The sequence below is a fragment of the Amblyomma americanum genome, chromosome 2 (assembly GCF_052857255.1).
Source record: "Amblyomma americanum isolate KBUSLIRL-KWMA chromosome 2, ASM5285725v1, whole genome shotgun sequence".
Taxonomy (NCBI): Eukaryota; Metazoa; Arthropoda; class Arachnida; order Ixodida; family Ixodidae; genus Amblyomma; species Amblyomma americanum.
The window spans coordinates 51836104-51855859 of record NC_135498.1 but is presented as its reverse complement, the minus strand read 5'-3'; the positions used below and the strand labels follow the sequence as shown (position 1 = coordinate 51855859).

General features: G+C 49.6%; 1 protein-coding gene across 1 annotated transcript; it reads left to right on the top strand.

The window, feature by feature from the left end:
- Positions 1–176: 176 nt before the first annotated feature.
- On the top strand, positions 177–19476 carry LOC144118558 (uncharacterized). Its single transcript, XM_077651467.1, has 8 exons — positions 177–291; positions 1858–1915; positions 2080–2165; positions 3249–3380; positions 3857–3919; positions 4962–5015; positions 15998–16132; positions 18874–19476. Exons 1-8 carry the CDS (start codon positions 250–252, stop codon positions 19165–19167), a joined length of 864 nt encoding a protein of 287 aa, XP_077507593.1. The 5' UTR covers positions 177–249; the 3' UTR covers positions 19168–19476.
- Positions 19477–19756: the final 280 nt, after the last annotated feature.

Below are 19756 nucleotides of genomic sequence, written 5' to 3'. Positions count from 1 at the left end.
GAGTTCTACATTGCTCTAGGAAAGGCATTTATCTCGTGAAAAAGCAGTCACGTCAAAAAGGAAAACGCACCTCCTGGACTGGCAGTCGAAGATGTGCCATCGTTTTTGAGGCAACAACAACACCAACAACAATTTCGATGACGAAGAAATACGCGCGCTGCTGCGGGTGCCAGGCTCCGGCAGTCGTGGCGATGCGCGTGCCGCAGAACCCTTGACCGTTGGAGTTCTAGAGCAGCGCTGCGGCTTGCAATGAACAGGAACACCATCGTCAGCCTCTGCTATGGTTGCGCAGTAAGTACGTACGTGAAGATGCTGTCGTCCCAAAGACATGCTGAATGCTGGTACAGCTCCTTGCGGAATTAGGCTGCAGAAGCACACCGCTATTAGCAAGCTCGATGGATGACATTCACTCAAATAATTCTGCTCCCTGGTTGTTATACAGCGTTCGTATATAATAGTTTGTCTGCTGTCATTGCAAGGCATACCCTTGGATCAAAGTATCAGTAGAATCGTCAAGATTGACCCGAGGCAGCTAGGACGGCTCGGCGGACCGAATAGGCTTGAGCAGGAGGAGAGGAGAGTTGTACGGAATAGCAAATATTTTATGAACATTCATAACAACGGAGCCGCGCGTGACCCCATATTTACACCAAATAAGGCTGGAACAAGAGCGCATCAAGAAGTGCTCTGTGACATGATAAATTGTTTCTCTTGCCTGCGCTGTGCATAGCCTACATCTCGTTAAATTAACAACTAAACGAGAAGTGGCTATTGCGGTATACTAGTAAGGCGGGAAGTAAGAGCCAAGTAGCCGTCTCGCGAGTAGCTTGATGTATTTGATGGCAGGAACGTTGCTCTGTCTAACGACTCCGCATTTCAGCGAGTCACGCCTGATTTGTGCATTTGTTTTTATGCAGCGTAAATATTTCGAATGCGATTTTGGCCGCTGAAAAAGCAAATTACAGTATTCATGTGGTTAACTTACGGCATAACTTTATAAACAGTGAGGTACTGAATGCATATGGAACATACCAATTTTGTTCCAAGCGTTCTTCCGAGATAGGCTTCCCTCAATGGGGGTGAAAGAGTGCTTAAATGCGCCTCAGTGCGGCGTTAGCGAAGTTTATTCTTGCTTACGTTGAGGAGCACTTGTAATTGTTTGCGTTTACAGACTAAACCACTGTATTACTTGAGTAAACCGTTTACGTGCCCTACTGCTGAGGATAGCTTCTACAGATATCCGTTCCAGCCCTAAAATTTTTATTTTGGTCGGAAATGTTCGTTCCTCTGTTTTTTTTTTTTTAATATATGATCCAACAACCACGCAAAAGAAAGCATAATGGTCGCGGTCCAAGTATCTACTGGCGTCAAAATCGACACCAGGGGTCTGTGGGTGCGAAGTGTATCGGTTATGAAGATAATTTGATCATAATGGCGCAAGGACAGCTTGACCGAAGAGCGCCATGGCTAACGTTTATTTTTGGTCTTCACGAGGTGGAGTAAAAGACCTGTTTTCATAAACATATCGCCCAAGAGTAGTCGAGAATCAGATTAGAGGAAATATCGTACTCATTGTTAAACGTATTTCAGCAGCGTTTGTTTGGGGCCTAGTTGGCTCATGATTTAAAAACGGGATTTTGTAGCGCAACACACAAACACAAAAGGAGACGGGACAGGCGTGTGCTGATGTGTCGCACTACAAGATCTCGTTTATAAACTGGTGTACAGCGCTGGGGATCGAACCCCACACCTACCACGTACGACTTACCTGGTGACGGGTAACTGAGGATCGTTTATCGGTCGTAAAAGGCCGACATTTCTTTTCCCCCTTTCTCTTTCTCTCTCTTTTCCTTGTAGGCGCTGAATTCGTTCAGCTTCCTGAAATACGCGTTCGGCTTCTACAGGCGCAACATCAGTAAGTTTGTGTCTTGATTTTTCTGCGGCAGTCAAATGTATCGGCTCTACGTAGCGCACTGCATGCTCTACATATAGTAGAGCCACTTTTGTTGACTCTGTCCCCGTTCGTATCTGCGCATTGTCGACTTCAATGAGAGCGCCATCTGGTGTCTCTGCTTCCAGGCTATGGCTGGGCTTTTGACCTCGCCTTCGGTACGGAGTGCTTTCTCAACATGGTGTCGGACTACCTCCTGCTCGCCACCTACAAGGTACGCACGCAAGCCGCACTGGCGATGCTGCCTTAGACCCGGAATTCTGGCCACGGCACCGCATTTCGATGCAGGCGAAATGAACGCCACTGTGCTGTGCGATGTCAGTGGCCGTTAGAGAGGTCCCGGTGGTCGAAATTGATCCAGACCCTGCCGCTATGGCGTCCCTCACAACGCATTTGGAACTAACCATACTACTATACCATGCTGTGTCTGCGTTGAAGAAGGAGGGGGGTCAAACGGAAGGAAACCTTCCGCAGCTTTCGGAAGTGGTACTCGCGCCATCAGGAACTTCAAAGTATTTGGAATCCTTAATCACGTCAATCTTCATTCGCTAAAATGTGGCCTTACGCTGCTTTAATTTTTTACACCTGCCGTGAAAGGTTAGTATCGAACAAGCAATAAGTGTACACACAAAAAAGGAAAAAAAGACCTCCCATTGTCACACGCCTTGTCTGTCACAGACAGACAGAAAGACCCGCGCAACGAGAAGTACTTTGCAAATTCCTACACTTTGGCCTTCATTAATCGTTACCAATAGCATGGATTAACAATATAAAAACACAGTAGAATACCAAAAAAATGGAAGGATTTTCTAAACTGGTTTCAGGGGAATGGTGCCCGAAACATGAATTTTCAGGGGAATTTTTCGTCACGTCATGAAACAACTTAGCCTGCAGCTAGTTCTTGAGATCTGCATGCGGAAGCATCCAGCGAATTTCTTGTTGCCTTGAACCGCATCAATATTTTTTTTTAATGCCGCAAGGGGAACGGTCGATCAGTTAAAACAGCAGGGTATACAGCTGTAGGCCAGTTGGTAAAAGATTATAGCTACGAAAAACCGCAAAAAAAAAACACAGGACGGAGGCAGGCGACAACACAAGAAGACCGCCTTGTGTTGTCGTCTGCCTCCGTCTTGTGTGTTTTGCGGTTTATCGTGATTATACTCAGCTAACCTCTGAAGCTCGTGTACAAAACCTGTAGGATATCTCCAGCCTCAATTTCGAATCCATCAGTAGCGCTGGGGATTATGAGGCATAAAGATCGTAGCTCATGCCGAGTTGGGAAACTTCCGCGACGCAGGATTTTCCCCGGCCGTCATCGCTGCGGGGTCGCGACAGCCTGGTACTGCTCGGCTTCATCGTGTGGAACTCAGCCGGCGTCGGAATCTGCTACGTCGCCAGCCTTGTGCTCGCCGTCCATTTCGCCAGCACGGTGGGTCCCTCGCATGGAATATGCGTGCGAGGAAGAAACACTAGTCAATTAATTGCGAGGGAATCAGACGCCTCTAGTGAGAAATATTTAAACAGAAGATCATGAAGAAGTTGAAGGGCGCTTTAGGTTTTAGCTGCATCGGCGAGGGCAATGGGGAAAGATGTGGCTCTATAGAGTGTATTCGCAGGTTCGGTGGTGAGTTTGTTTAACTGCAACGAGGAGAGGGTCACATAATGTATTACAAAGAGTCACGCGATCTTTTGTTGGGATATCACTTCGTGAGGACGCGGACCACGCGGTATCGGGGGAGAAGAAGGCCAGCCCTGACTATAGCAGCAACCGCTGTAAAGTTGTAGTGTACTGCGGCTTTGAGCGCGCGCTACACAGCACACGCTCTCGTAATCGTTTCGCTGAGTCGTTGAAGTCTGCGACAGTGCACCCGTGCATGTCGGGCTACTGATCGCGTGCTGTTACAGGTGGACCTGAAGGAGGCCATGCAGGAGATCAGGGAACAGAACGTGGATGAAGCCGACTTTCGCGTGAGTGTCGCTCTCCCAAGTTCCTGCTATTGTGAACAGTGCAGATGCTGTGGAGATACGGTCCGAGCCGCTTTCTGTATTGTTTTGAGATGAAGAGCGCGTACTCGACGGGGACAAAAGAGAATGCAGAAGGACAAGCGCCGTTCATCTATAGTCGAGTGCGCGTACCGACTCGCCCAAGCATCTGTTCTTACAGGCTTTCTATAGCGTCTAGGGTGCTTGAGAGGTGTAGCTGCGCCATTTCAATGTTTGGCCACCGCTACAGCCACGCGCGGGATTTCCCCGGAGCCTTTGGAAAAGTACTGTGCACAAACAGCCAGGAGCATGTACGCTTTCAGCGTCAAACGTTTCTTAGAACCCGCAATCGATTAGGATTTTTGCAGATGAAATTGAGCAGAAAGTTAACATAACTAAGCTTAAAATACATATCCACAGCACCGGCTGCATGCAGCACTTAATCGCTCATCTAGAATTTTCGACGCCAGATGCAGTTTTAAGGCTTTCGCGTTACTAGCCCCATTAGACGCAATTCCGTAGGCGACCGGCGTCGTTGAGGCCGAGAGATGGTCTCAAAAAGATGGCGTCGCAACAGCCGTCGTCTAGCTAACGAAGCGGCGAGTGCGGCGACGGCATGCACAGCAGATGCCACGAGCAGCCACCTACATAGTGCCTGTGCCTTCCATAGTGTGTTGCCGACGGTCACGAACATTTTCTTGCTTGCACATTGTTTTGCGTGTGGAATGTGAGGAAGCTGCCACTGTAGCCACGGTAGCTTATGCTCACTACGAAGCTGTTTCGAGCTTACAACCTCTCGCAACGCTCGAACACATTTCGATGCACACTGCCTCTATGCCCGGTGTGTTCGAGCATAAGTGCCCTACCCTTTTAAGCATGAGTGCCCTACACAAAGTGGCCTACACTTTCGACAGTGGATAGGCTCTAGGGCTGAAAAGTGTAATTATGCTTTACTAATGATAGCGTTAGAATAAAGGTGCAGATACCTTCGCTAACGCTAATCTTCTTGACCGTTGTTTTCTTGCAGAGGCAGATGATGATGACGACCATATCCGTATTCACGTTCGTGGCCTTTATCAAGGTAACTCTTCCCTGCACAAAACTAACCGTACCTTGAAGTGAAAATCTTTTCTTTACGCGGGAGGTTTCTCATCTCGGGGAAAGCTGCACAGTTTCACTCCAGTAGAGTTATTGTCGCGCCACGCGTATGGGTCACGCGGAGTGCCATAACAATGACGCGGAATTCTGGAATTCCGAAACAAGTTCTTCCTACGTACTCCCCGGTAAGTTATAGTCAGGCGAAAAAACACGGCAGTCAGCGTCGCTCACCCTCTGACTATTTTGACTACGAGCGATGCGATGCGACTTCGCGTCGTCTTCTGTGGGCCTATCATACTTAAGTTGAATGTCTATGCACTCAATTCAAAGTTTTGAAGCGCATCAGAGGCCGGAACGAAGCTCACGCCCGCGTCGTTGGAGTAACTGCTGCGTTATATTTTTGCTACGAATTCAGTACGAATTTTGGAAGTAATATTATTTAAGACCAGAAACAGCGCTGAATAAAAAAATGGAGAAAAACGCGGACACACAGCGCTTATTTGCAGGCAGATTTATTTAATGCTACTAATTACGAAACATTCAGAAAACCATTATAACTTCAGCCCACTTCTTGGAGTTTTTAAGCATAGTTTATGAGGGTAAAGGTGAAGTGGTCTGGCGGTGATAACTCGACCCTGGCCTGCTACTCCGCACGGGGGAAGGGGAAGGAAAGAGAGAGATAGAGTGTGAATGGAGAGTGATGGGACCATAATACAATGAATTGCTTGGGTGACCCGGCATACACTGGAGGGTACTCGTCTCTCGTAGATTGTACACGTAGCACACGCACTCCTTCTTGCACACACATCGACGCATATCACTTACACACAGCTTAACACACTCACTTATGATCATGTAGCTTTCCCTGCGTCAGTGATGAAGTGCACAGACAGCTGCAGAGAACGAGGTCTTACGTATACACATTTCGCTGCAGAGCGAGACTTAGTTTTCGGTGTAGTCAACTCCCTTGGTTCGAGAAAGCGTGCATCATCTCTCCTGAAGAGCTGCCTTCACTGCAGTTTTAATATTACTGTAACGAAGCGCGCTTTCCAAAGGCGACAAGTGTCGTTGTGGGCTTTGCTGACGCAACTCGTTCTCTTTTCTTCTTTTATTTTCAAGTTCAAAGGATGTTGTGCGAGAAATTTTAGAGCGCAGCTCTTAGGCATCCGTTCCTGCGTACCGCGTGGTAGCCTTCGAGGTCTTGCTGCGTCGGCGTAACCCGTTGTCCAAATAGCAGAGCGAAACGTCCCCTGGAAGGTGGCTTCCACGACATCCCGGAGCGTGGCTAGCAGCGTAGCACGCCTCCTGCTAGCGCTGTCAGAGCTGCGCTCAAATTTCACATTACCGACTACCGTAATCGTCTGCCAATTTTTTTGCCATTACTTAGAACAATATAAAGCGATTGAATTTAAATTGCACAGGTGACAACTCAAATAACTTTAAATACGAGAAATCTCTGAACATTGATCACGCAAATTAACCTGAAATGGGACCGATAAATGACCGAAATGGGTCTTGAGATTTAGTTGCAAATGAAAAGATCTTGTGTAATATTGGCAGCAGCAAGAGCTCTATTATCGACGAAATGAGGGTTTATAATTTTAATCTGGCATTGAAAATCGCATAAAAAAATCTGAAGTTCAGTGGTGAACTTTGCTATTGGAGAATTTTAACATAGTTAACACGTACTAACATAGCCATATACTGGATTATCGGATACCTACCGCGCACGCTCAGTAGTGTGTGCGCGCCCATCCTGGCCGCACGCTAACCATTGCGCATACGGACCAGGCATCCGGTAATGCGGTAAAGCTCTCTGCATGTTGTGACTTGTATGTTAAATACGACATGTATGTTACATGGCTAATGTATTTTCCTTGAAAAAGTGTTAGTTATATTTTATTACTGAATAAGCTGGCTTCAATTCATCTTTCGATGCAAAACGAAAACGAAAGTATGCAATAAAATATACGGGGAGCTCAATTATCATTATACGATTACAATGCGTTAGCATGAGGTCTTCTTGCTTCCAGCTGCCTCTATTCTACTTCTTATATTCTCTTCATATTTTCTTATATACTTTGCCATGCATTTCTTTGCTCATTAATGGTTCTCTGAAAGACGCGTGTTTGATCCCGACCGCCTACCTTTTCTCTTGTCGCGGGGCTCGAGATTGGTGTCTGCTCACAACCAATCTCTCCCATTGTACGCTTGGCTGATGTGTCCTTTTTGGTGCCACATCATGGGGCTCTTGTTTTTCTTATCTTTGATGAAGGCGAAATTCTAGAGGCCCGCGTACTGTGCGATGTCAGAGCACGTTAAAGAACACCAGCTGATCGAAATCTCCGAAACGCTTCACTACGGCGTCCCTCATAGCCTGAGTCGCTTTGGTACGCTAAACTGCATAAAGCCAAAGGTTACTTGCTCAACTATGCTAAGAAAACTGCAGAACAACTGTGCTGTGCTATTTTCTGAGTCATTCTTAGGCATTATTAGTCGTCAATTTAGAAAAAAAATAATTTTTTTGAGCTCTTCCCATCGACACCACCTTCCGACCTCTCTCTCCTCTAACAAGTGGAGATGTGCATTTCCCTCTCCCCACCTGACCAACCGCCAACCGTGGCAGGTGGAAAGTGTCGGCCACTTTTTCCTCATGGTAGGACTTCTAATGGTAACACATTAAAAGCGCCCCTTTTGCAGCCCGAAAATGAAGCATGTTAAGTACCTAGCACTACATGGCACCACGTTGTTTTTGCATCTATTACACTATATCTGTACTAACTTTAATGTTTTTGTGGGTTGAGAAGTTCGTGCGTTCGCGTGCGTGTCAGTGTGCGTTATCGACACTGACTGGTGTCATGTGCTACACGTTCGCATGCCATTGTGTATGTCTTTTTTCTATTTGTTTTTCTTTTCCGTTATAAGGCTTGGACATAGTGCTATGCTGTCCTGATTACGAACGGAACGGCCGTAGCATACTGTGATGACCCCCATAATGCGCAGGTCCACACGGGACGGAGAGGCAAAGAGACACCGTATGGCTCAGTTTAAACAAACAGGTATATTCAATAATTACACATGATTAAGGTTATACATCAGAGGCTGGGGCGTCCGAGCTTACGTGCCGACGACTTCATGGGGGCGATAGAGTGGCTCCGGAGTTGGGCTCGAGCGGTTGCTGGCAGAAGCTGCACGCCGTCGGGCTTCGGCGCTGAAGGCCCTCTTCGTAGCGATGTCGTCCTGAGCGTGGATGCAGTAGAATTTCAATAGTCGTCCGTTTCTTCGAGGATGGTTCACAAACCTTTCCTCTAGTGTCGTTCGGCTTGGAAGATGAACAGGAGGCGAGCTTGTAGATGATGACAGCAGAGCATAATTTTACAACAGAACAAACTTTGCACTACATTACTCATCGACCGGGCAGGTTAGTGCCTAAGTAGCATCACATTACATGCTAAGCATGGAGCCCCAGCTCAGACTGGCCTGCATCCGTTTACATGCGCTTTTAAGCACTTGATTAACAAAGGAATAAGGGCGGTCATTTCCAGTGGCCCGCCCAAAGCATCAATTCTCCAATCCAAAATAACATGCGAGATGGGGACCACCCCTTGGGCTGGGCTTAGCCTCGACCCCAGAGTCTGTTAACAATACAAACTAAATAAACAACAAAAACGCCACCACTCTCTCTCAAGTGAGAGTATACACAGGCTCTCTCTTCGGAGCTAATTCACTAGCGCCTGTCTTTCCACATTCTTGGCGAGTACTGCCTGTCCGCCATGACAGGTGTCCGTCACGGCCCTTCTGGGAAGCTGTGGGTGCCTTCCCGGCGATAGCCCACGACAAAGGGGGGGGAGGGAAAGAATGTTGTCCCAGTGGCCCGGAAATTGGGGAGGATAAAGCCTGTTTCCCCGGGGCGGCGGCGGGTCCGGTTTTTCTGGTCGTCACTCAAAGAGCATGGCTGGGTAATTGATGATGCCGCTGTCACGGGTCTCCGTCTACGCCGCGCCGTCGAACGTGGATCCTCGTAGCATACACGGAATGTCACACTCGCTCACCCTCCAGAAGAATGTTCTCCGAACATTTGAGTCCACGCAGCTCCCCTTGTCTTTCTGAATCGCCTCGCACAGTGCGTCCGACAAAACACTTTTCGCTGCACTCAACACCACTGCACAACACCATATGCCTCCGCTGTCAATACTGGCGTCTCCAGGGGCAGCACTGATCTTCTTTTACAGATAAACATGAAACTCAGCACCCAAGCCTCTCTTTTCTAGTCCAAACTGGACGTAATAAATTTACCACAGTTAAAGGAGCTCCCACTTCTAGCACGATCATGACACAGACAAAAAATATAGATAACGAAAGGAAGTAGGGCAGGTTCTGCATGCGCTCCGCATGCTCTCCTGTGAAGGTGTTACTTAATGACAGAAAGGTTTAACTACCAACTCCGATAACTTAACACATAAGCACATAGCAATGTTATGAGCTGCGGCATTACACAATTCTAACCAGTTCACAACTCCGCTCTGTTTACGCCATTAGTCCGACTTAGCTTTCCGATTTTGCAGCGGATATCGGCCTTCATGAGTCATACTAAGTAAGTCTGTGCCCCTTTGTCTGCTTTGGGACTCGCGAGGGCTCGTGGCAGGAGCCTCTCCTGGCGTTATCTGCGCGGCAACCTCGCGCGCTTCTTCTTCTAGCAATGCATGAAGTAAATCCGGTGGCATTCCGGCCGTCACCTCGGGCGCCTGCCGAACAAATGCAGGAGAGGGCGTTTCTTGCGAACTATCTGCGCGCTCCGCTTCACTTCTGTCCCCATCAAAATCCGCGTTTTCCCTTTCCTCATTTCGTGAATACTGAACCGGTGCCGACTTGAGGCGATTTGCGTGTATCCTTATCAAACGCCGGTTCACGTCTCGGACTCTGAAGTTTACCGGAGAAAGCTTCTCGACAACCTCGCACGGTCCTCTCCACTTCGTCTGGAACTTACGAGCTAGCCCAATCTGCCTTTGGCAGTTTTCAATGTACACGCTGTCCCCCACATCAAACGGCGCGTCTCTAGCACTGCGATCGTGCACCTCCTTCCTGCGCTTCGCCGCTTTCTTTAAGGACTCCTTTGCGATGTCCCTCGCCACTTGCAAGCGCGATTCTAGCTCAACCTTATAGTCGTCCAGTGAAGCGTATGGGACCCGACGGGGGCCCTCTGGCACTTCACTAGGCTGGTCCGGGTCTCGGCCGTAGAGAAGAAAGAATGGCGATTCGCCCGTGCTCTCGTGTGCTGCGGAATTGTAGGCAAACATTGCATACGGGAGCCACAAGTCCCAGTCCCGCTGGTCGCGCGAAACAAAATGCGACAGGAACCCGGCCACGGTTTGGTTCAGTCGCTCCACCGCGCCGTTGCAAGCCGGATGGTACGGTGTTGTCTGCTTCTTAGCGATCTTAAGCAGCTCGCAAACTCTCCTCATTAGCTGCGACACGAAGTTCGTTCCCCGATCTGTCAAGAGTTGCCTCGGGGGTCCATGTCGGAGCACGATCTGTTCGACAAATGCTCTTGCAACCGTGTCTGCCTTCTGATCTGGGAGTGCTACCGCTTCCGCGTATTTTGAAAGGTGGTCGACAAATACTAAAATGTACTTGTTTCCGGAAGTGGTCGTGGGCAATGGGCCCATTATGTCCATACCTGTCCGCTCGAAGGGAGCCGAAACCTCAGGGAACGGCTGAATTGGAGCTGGTCTTCGTCCCTTGGGTGTTTTTCTTTCGAGACAGGAATGACACTTCGCACAGTAGTCTCTAACACCCCGTCGCATGCCACTCCAAAAGTACAAACGCTCCACACGCCTGCGTGTCTTCGCTACGCCAAAATGACCGGCGCATGGCGCATCGTGAAACGCGCGAAGAACCCTTTCTGTCCACGACCGAGGTATGACGACTCTCTCCCAAGCGGTTTTCTCTGGTCTCCCTTTCCTGGTTGGCCTCGTGCGCCGACACAGGGTGCCGTCTTTGCCAATGAAATAACCTAGCTGTTCGGGGTGAGACGGTGCGCCCTCTAAGCTTTCGATTATTCGCTTCAGGTCAGGATCTTTGCACTGCTCTGTGCGTAATTCGGCGGGGTCGACTACGGGGACAAACTCATCTATAGCTGCCACGGCAGCTGTGCGGCTGAGTGCATCAGCATTCAGATGCGTCTTTCCTGACTTGTGCTCAACTTCAAAGCAGTATTCCTGCAGGTGTAGATTCCATCTAGCGAGTCGCGAGCTAGGGTCCCTGACACTCATCACCCATTTCAGAGGATGGCAGTCTGTGACTAGCTTGAATTTGCGGCCGTAAAGGTAGCATCTGAAGTGCTTTACTGCCCAGACAACGGCGAGGCACTCCCTTTCCGTAGCTCCGTACTTTTGCTCTGTGGGGCTCAGCTGTCGGCTAGCAAAAGCAACGGGATGTTCTTTGCCCTCGATAACCTGAGAGAGCACGGCACCAACTGCGAACTTTGACGCATCTGTGGCCATAACGAAGGGCAAATTAAAATCCGGGTGGCGCAACAGCGGTGCACTCATTAGCTTCCTTTTCAGGGCCCCAAAAGCATTCTCCGCGTTTTCGTCCCAGCGAAAGGCGACATTTTTGGCTGTTAAGGCGGTGAGCGGCTTAGCGAGCTTGGCGAACTCCTCTATGTGCCTTCGGTAGTAACCGATCAGGCCGAGAAACTGCCGGACCTGGCGGACGCTAGTCGGGGATGGAAAATCTGAGACACACCTTAGTTTCTCAGGGTCCGGTCGCACGCCGTCAGCTGAAACAACGTGCCCGAGGTATTTCACCTCGTTTTTGAGGAATTGGCACTTAGAGGGCTTCAGCTTGAGACCCGCTGCTCTTAGTCGCACCAAAACCTGCTCAATATCGCGCAAATGGCTATCAAAACTGTCACTGTATATGATAATGTCATCCATATACACGAAGCACAGCCTCCCCAGAAGACCTGCCAGGATAACATCAGCGGTTCTCTGCCAGACAGCAGGGCTGTTGGCCAGACCCATCGGCATTCTTTTCCATTCATAGTGCCCTGAGGGCGTGTTGAATGCCGTTTTCTCGGCATCTGCCGGATCCATTGCTATCTGCCAGAATCCCGCCGCCATGTCCACTACCGTGAAGTACCTGGCAGAGCCCAGCTGAGAAAGCGTCTCCTGTATATTGGGGATGGGGTAGGGATCGATGCGAGTTACGGCATTTAGTTTGCGGTAGTCCACTACCAATCGATATGAGCCATCTGGCTTTTCCACCAATAGTGCTGGTGCTCCCCAGGGTGACTTTGAGTGTTCGACAATGCCGCGATCAATCAGGTCCTGCACCTGCCGCTCCATCTCCTCACGTTGGGAGTAAGGAATCCTGTACGCACGCTGGTAAACGGGCGATGAAGTGCCGGTTTCTATCCTGTGCTTTATAACGCCACAGCAGCCCAAATCCAGGTTGGACGCGGCGAATACCTCCGAGTAGTCGTTCAGTAAACCAGCCAGAGCCCCCCTCTCCCTGGATTTTACGTGAGAAAGATCGAACGACACCTTTGGAGCAGCCGAAGGACTAGCATGCTCTACAGTTGCGAGTACCGTATCGGTGGGTTCACGTTGCTCTATCGCAGAGGTGAAGAAAGCCAATGTTTTGTTCTTGGGAAGGCTCAGTGGCTGCTGGCTACAGTTAACCACCCGTAGGGGCACTCTGTGGGCGTCATTAACTGTCACGAGGCACGCGGCTGCCTTCAGGCCATTGCTGAGAGAGTCGACCGGCTCAAGCACTCCCACGGCGCCGCTCTCTACATCTGAAGGCACAAACGCGTACAAAATGTGCTCCGACCAAGGAAGGACGACCGCCTCCTCGACCAGCCGGACGGCAACCCGCGAATATACCTTCTCCAATGATCCCACTGTTTGACGGGTGTCAATATCGGTAATGCGAATCTCAGCCCCTCTCCTGTTCAAAAACGGAACTTTTGAGCCGCCCGCATTAACCTCTTCCTCATAGAATGAGACTACTACCTTCCCTTTTCTCAAAAAATCCTGCCCTAATATACCTGACACTCCGTTTGGCAGAGACACCGTGTCCGGGCATACGTAGCAGGGGTGCTCCAATGCAATTCCGCCGAGAGAGAAGTGTAACCGGTAGAGTCCACTTATGCCAAGAGGATCCCCCGTTATGCCTACAAATTTGGTTGCCATACCACCAGACGCTTCCAACACCTCGCGGTCCCCCTTCCTTCGAAGCGTGTTAAAACTGCTCTCCTTAAGCAATGTCACCTTTGACCCCGTATCTATCAACAATTCCATGCAACAACCATTTAACTTGCAACGCACCACAGGGCATGCCTCGTCGGCCACACAAACTACCACCACCTCATCATCTACTGCTCCCTCCCCACGCTCCTCAGGCTGGGGAGGACTAACTAGTTTTTTGTCTCGGTATCTGGAGCCCCGCTGTCGGCTTGCTTAGGGCGTGTCTCGCCTGCTTCTCTTTGTGGCTCCCCACGGCGCACGTTTTGGCAGAACCTGGCGATGTGTCCGCGACCCTGGCAAGCGAAGCATACGATTTCTTCAACATCTCGCATACCGCGCCTGTAGCTTTGTGGCGGTCTCCGGTTTCCAGCGAATGGGCGCTGTTGAGCGCGCGCTTCAACCTGGCGTTCTACCTGCTGAGTTAGCAGCTGTTCCAAGCGATCTAAACGCTCTGTCAAGAGAGCAACCTCAGGGTTGAGCACCGCTCTCTCTATGACGCGTACTCTCGCTGAGGCTGTCGTTAACGCCTCATTTTGTTCCTCATCCAATGCGGCCTCCACGGCTTGGTCGAAATTGCTCGGCTTGCGCGAGAGCACGAACCGGCGCACGGGGTCTTGCAGACCAGCCACGAACAAAGCGGTCATTTCCTCTTTAAGTATATCCTCCGCGTATTTCTTCTTAAGCTGGTCTCCTTCCTCCTCCCTGCTTAACGTATCGCGCGCTAAGCGCTGAAGCCGCGACGCAAACGTTCGCGCGTCCTCCCCTACCATCTGTCCGGCGTCACGGAACCTCTGTACTCGCACGTGACGTGGTTCAGTGTCAAAATGCTCAAACGCGAGCTTCTTAAATTCCGCAAATGATTTTGTGGATTTTACTTTTTCGTCTCGCCATGCAAAATCATGAGCAGCTCCCGCCATCTTACACCTCGCCATTCCCAGCATTTGATCATCGGACCATCCCCCCATTTTCCCAATCTCTTCTAGCATGGAAAAGAAATCGCAGATTGGAACCCCCCTCTTATCTCCCGTAAACGTCGGAATGACGCTTCCTAATGCCAGCATGCTTGCTCCGAGCGACGGCTGTGGAGTGGGAGCTCCCTCAGATACAGTCATTTTTTTTTTTCAAGCCCTCCAGTGCCTCAAGCCTCTCAAATGGGGGTAAAAGTCCCACAATCAGTCCCGTGATTCCCTTTTGATTACAATTTTGAAGTCATGAATGTCACAGCATTCAGAGGACATTTGCTTTTGAGACCCCACTTCTGACACCAGTGTGATGACCCCCATAATGCGCAGGTCCACACGGGACGGAGAGGCAAAGAGACACCGTATGGCTCAGTTTAAACAAACAGGTATATTCAATAATTACACATGATTAAGGTTATACATCAGAGGCTGGGGCGTCCGAGCTTACGTGCCGACGACTTCATGGGGGCGATAGAGTAGCTCCGGAGTTGGGCTCGAGCGGTTGCTGGCAGAAGCTGCACGCCGTCGGGCTTCGGCGCTGAAGGCCCTCTTCGTAGCGATGTCGTCCTGAGCGTGGATGCAGTAGAATTTCAATAGTCGTCCGTTTCTTCGAGGATGGATCACAAACCTTTCCTCTAGTGTCGTTCGGCTTGGAAGATGAACAGGAGGCGAGCTTGTAGATGATGACAGCAGAGCATAATTTTACAACAGAACAAACTTTGCACTACTTTACTCATCGACCGGGCAGGTTAGTGCCTAAGTAGCATCACATTACATGCTAAGCATGGAGCCCCAGCTCAGACTGGCCTGCATCCGTTTACATGCGCTTTTAAGCACTTGATTAACAAAGGACTAAGGGCGGTCATTTCCAGTGGCCCGCCCAAAGCATCAATTCTCCAATCCAAAATAACATGCGAGATGGGGACCACCCCTTGGGCTGGGCTTAGCCTCGACCCCAGAGTCTGTTAACAATACAAACTAAATAAACAACAAAAACGCCACCACTCTCTCTCAAGTGAGAGTATACACAGGCTCTCTCTTCGGAGCTAATTCACTAGCGCCTGTCTTTCCACATTCTTGGCGAGTACTGCCTGTCCGCCATGACAGGTGTCCGTCACGGCCCTTCTGGGAAGCTGTGGGTGCCTTCCCGGCGATAGCCCACGACAAAGGGGGGGGGGGAAAGAATGTTGTCCCAGTGGCCCGGAAATTGGGGAGGATAAAGCCTGTTTCCCCGGGGCGGCGGCGGGTCCGGTTTTTCTGGTCGTCACTCAAAGAGCATGGCTGGGTAATTGATGATGCCGCTGTCACGGGTCTCCGTCTACGCCGCGCCGTCGAACGTGGATCCTCGTAGCATACACGGAATGTCACAATACATTCCTATCGAATGCAATCTGTCGGCTGCAGCGGAAGAACATTCACTAAAACTATCGTCTACGAGACGACAGTGTTATGTACGAGACGTACACAAATAGGTACGCCCTAATGGTCTTGCGTGCAGAAACGCAATTTAACTCCAGGCTGTACTAAAAGTGTCTGATTACTGTCTGGCCTTGCGTCCATAAGTTTGATTCCCCATTGTGGCTGCTTGAAATCGTGATTGTGCCCATGGACCATTGTTTCCAGCATTGGGATATATTAGAAAGCTAGCGCACCGACTGATAAAAAAGTTACATAAAAACCTTCTAATGGAACAAGCGCAATAAGCGAATGCTGTCACCTGTGTGTCGCCACTGAGAGCGCGGTGATTCCAGGGGGCCATCCTGTTCAACGTGTACCAGTTTTACAAGAAGGCGGACAGCGACGGCAGCATCGAGGAGGCCCCCACAGCCTTCTACTTCCCGGCGGACCCGAACGCCCCCGTGCCATTCCTGCCACCGGAGCCCAAGGTGTATATGCGCACTCGCAGGGAAAATATTGGACACTCAGCAAAATATATACAGGAAAAGCTGACTGCAGATCGACTGGTGACCCGTGGCCGCCGGAGCCGATCGCGGAAGCTACGGGTGACCGATGGAGTCTCGTGGCGCGTCCGATAGATGGCGCAGCGGCTCTGTAGGCAACGAGGAGTAGGGAGGTTAGCTTTGGGAGCACATGGCAATACACCAAATCAGGGGGTACAGGGTGATATGGAATGGGCGTCTTTCGAGAGCAGAGAGGCTAGCAGTAAGATAGCATTTGAGGAACGATTGAGAAAGATGGAGGAAAAGCGGTGGGCTAGGAAAGTTTTCAGATACCTGTATATAAAGAATGTTGACACGAAATGGAGAAAGCGAACTAGAAAATTGACAAGCAAATATCTGGACAGCAGTAAGGGGGCAAATCAGCAATTATCGGTTAAGAAAAAGTTTAAAGAAACAGAGAGAGCTTTGTGGAAAACAGGGATGCTGACGAAATCGGCACTGGAAACATACCGGACCTTTAAACAGGAAATTGTCAAAGAAAATATCTATGATAATTGTAGGGGAAGTTCTTTGTTGTTTCAGGTCAGGACTGGAGTTTTGCGGACTAAGACGTATAGAGTCAGGTACCAGGAGATAGACACTTTGTGCATTGCGTGCGGAGAGGAGGAGGAAACGGCTGAACACTTGATACTCTCCTGTAAAGGGCTTCACCCTACAGTGGAAGGCAGCGGGGCTGACTTACCCAAGGCATTGGGATTTAGGGATAGTGAAGGGAAAGTGGATTTTAAGAGGTTAGAAGTAACCAAGCGAAGGTTATCTGATTGGTGGCTAAAAGCAAGACAGGAGTAAAATTTCACAAGACATGGCTAGGTGGCTTGAGCCACCGCCCGATGTAAAGGGTTCAGCCGTATCCATCCATCCATCCATCCTAGTGGCCCAGGCAGAACTTTCCCGCCTCGTGAGCCGCATTCGCGCTAACGGAAACGCTGTCTGCCACTTGCTAACCTCCTAACCGTGCCTCCGATTAAGTCGCGACTCCGGTGAACGCTTTATGCCAGTTGCACGCATCCGCATTTCGTTTTGAAGCAGTTCTGGCTAGAGGCGTGTCAGCTTAATCGTTACTGTGAAGGAATGTGCGTTGGCGAGAGAAGACTAGCAGAGGCAGTGAGCACGTGACGTCACTGTGACATTATCGGCACGAACCGAGCGCACTGCGGAGCGTTCGAGTCAGCGCTCCTGCCTACGTTAATCCCTGGTGTTTACCCTGTCTCAGCGTCCTCTACATTGTGCGCCTGCTGTTCTGACGTTTCAGCCGACTGGACGACATATAACTGCGTCATGCAATAGCGATTTTGGCTGGATGGAATTGCCGCTAATTGGCACATTATGCGCGGCAGCTGAACAACTGAATGCACGTATTGTGACATAGCCTTGCATTCAGGGCAACGGCTCAAGCCGTCAAGTGTGTGGGAACGGTCACCTGTTCTGGAGAAGGTGAAACGGAATAGTAGGTCGGGATTGTACGCAGAGAGACGCCTAGAGCATTGTTGTTTTCGGCTCGCATTTGGCCGTAAACGTAGATTCAAGGTCAGGATAACGGTTTTTTCTTGAGAAAAACCTTATAAAAGCGCCCCGCACTAATATATTCGGAACTCTCTGACTAGGAATACTATCTATTGCATTTTATTTTTGGTTGTTAACACACAGAGTAGACTGAACAAGGCTGCAGCTGTGGCCCCGCAGCCAAGCTCAGGTTCCCGGCACGACTTGCCAAACTAGTTCACACTTTCCGTCACTCACAATGCGGATGAAACGTTCTTTAAGGACATCTCAAAGACAGTGGCTCCCAGATTGCTTTAACCTTATAAATTACGGAACTCCGTGTAAAAATTCGGCAATGACCAGCGGTTTTTCTTTTTGGAGGTTAACAGAGGGCGACGCCGCCTATTAGTGGAGCTGCCAACTATTGCTGGCGCCCTGCAACTTTTGTTCCTCCACTATTTTCGGCAGCGTTGAGCAGTTTCTTGCGAGTGCCGCAGGTGGCGTGACAATCTGATGTCAGAGTACTTTCCACATTAGAGCGTCAGTCTCTGATACATATGATCGGTGTGGAGTTTCGGAACTGGAACCATCAAAGAGATCTCAGTGATGCCTCTTTTCACCGTTTTTTATTTATTTATAAATACTGCTAATCCCATTTGGGATTGTGGCTGGAGGGGATAGTTAAGTCAACAAGAAAGCGGTCAAGTATTAACGAGAACATTCAACAGGTCAGCATGTTAAGAAAAGCCAACAAATGGTACAAGGCAAATACAACAAAGATATGACGAAAATAATGAAATAGTGCATGAAATAAGGATATTGTCGGTAGCATTATACAAAGAATAACGAAATGTGGAAAGTGATAAGTAAACAATAAATATTGCGAACGTACACTGCAAAGGCATTGCCATTGTGTATGTATACTTGTTTTTGTAAGACTACATAGGTGAAATAAAAATTTTCAACATGAGAAAAAATAATACATAACCATGGGTATAATGACCAAAAAGAAGCAATCGAGGGTTAGTACCGCCACATAATGTCAACAGCAATTCTAAATTTTGTCAGTGACAAGCTATTAGTAATGGATGGACTGAGGCTGCACGACCCGCTATGGGTTGCTGCACTGGACGCGCATGTTTCTACCCCTAAGCGGAACTGGGTACTCTCTTTCTCCAACAAAGGGACACAAGAAGGGGAGCGGCGGTGGTGCGGCACCAGCAGTCGCTTGCTGCGGGCTCAGGGGTGCTGCGGACGCTGCCGCGATGGCGTCGGCGAGGCGCCCCACCATGGCTCCGGCGGTGCCACCGATGAGGCGTCTCTCGGGGCAGCCCTACGAGGTCGCCGTGCTGCGGACGCCGTTCATGGTGCTGCACCTGCCGCCCGCAGAAGCACCGGCCGGAGCGCAGGCGGCGCACCCGCAGCCGCCATTTTTGGCCGCGCAGTCCAAGCCGCCCTCATCACAGGCGGCCCGTTAGTGATTTCGTTACTAGCCAAGATTCATCCCAGAACCGCAGCACCTCGGCGACGGGTGGAAAAATCTTGCGCTCTCTTTGCTAGTGCGAAGTAAATCGATCTACGTACGCCTCGTAGTGCGCGTTTCTTTCTCAAGTGTATGCCACAAGCGCGAATTTTTACTATGGAATCCACCGCGTTCCATTCTGATTCTTTTAACCCTTCTTCAGTGTTCCCAAGCCCCTCACTGTCACTGGGACATGCAGATGGTAAGACTCGCACGTATATGATCGGTCGGAAAGAATTTTATAGCAAGGCGCGGTTGCTTCGAAGAAAAAAAACCGCAGAAAAATTGACCATCTACTTTCTCACTTGCCGCATGTGCATGCGGAAGTTTAGGCTGATATTTATAGTCTCAGGTGCTTAACAGTATTTATGGGCACAAATAACCACCAAAGTGCACGGCATTAGGTATAGCTTGAGTGGAAGTAACTGGCAAACTTTCCAGCTTGCATGCTTCGTGCGCAATTAAGCAGCATTTCAATCGCTGGGTTATTTTGTTAAAAAATTGATTCCTTGTTTTTTTTTCTAGCTATGGTTATATGTGCTCAA

What these genes read in the sequence shown, in the direction of transcription:
- LOC144118558 (XM_077651467.1), top strand. Translation starts at nt 250, where the DNA reads ATGAACAGGAACACCATCGTCAGCCTCTGCTATGGTTGCGCA. An exon ending in GCCTCTGCTATGGTTGCGCA is followed by an intron (nt 292 to 1,857) that starts GTAAGTACGTAC and finishes TTTTCCTTGTAG; the next exon opens with GCGCTGAATTCGTTCAGCTT. An exon ending in TCCTGCCACCGGAGCCCAAG is followed by an intron (nt 16,133 to 18,873) that starts GTGTATATGCGC and finishes TCTCCAACAAAG; the next exon opens with GGACACAAGAAGGGGAGCGG.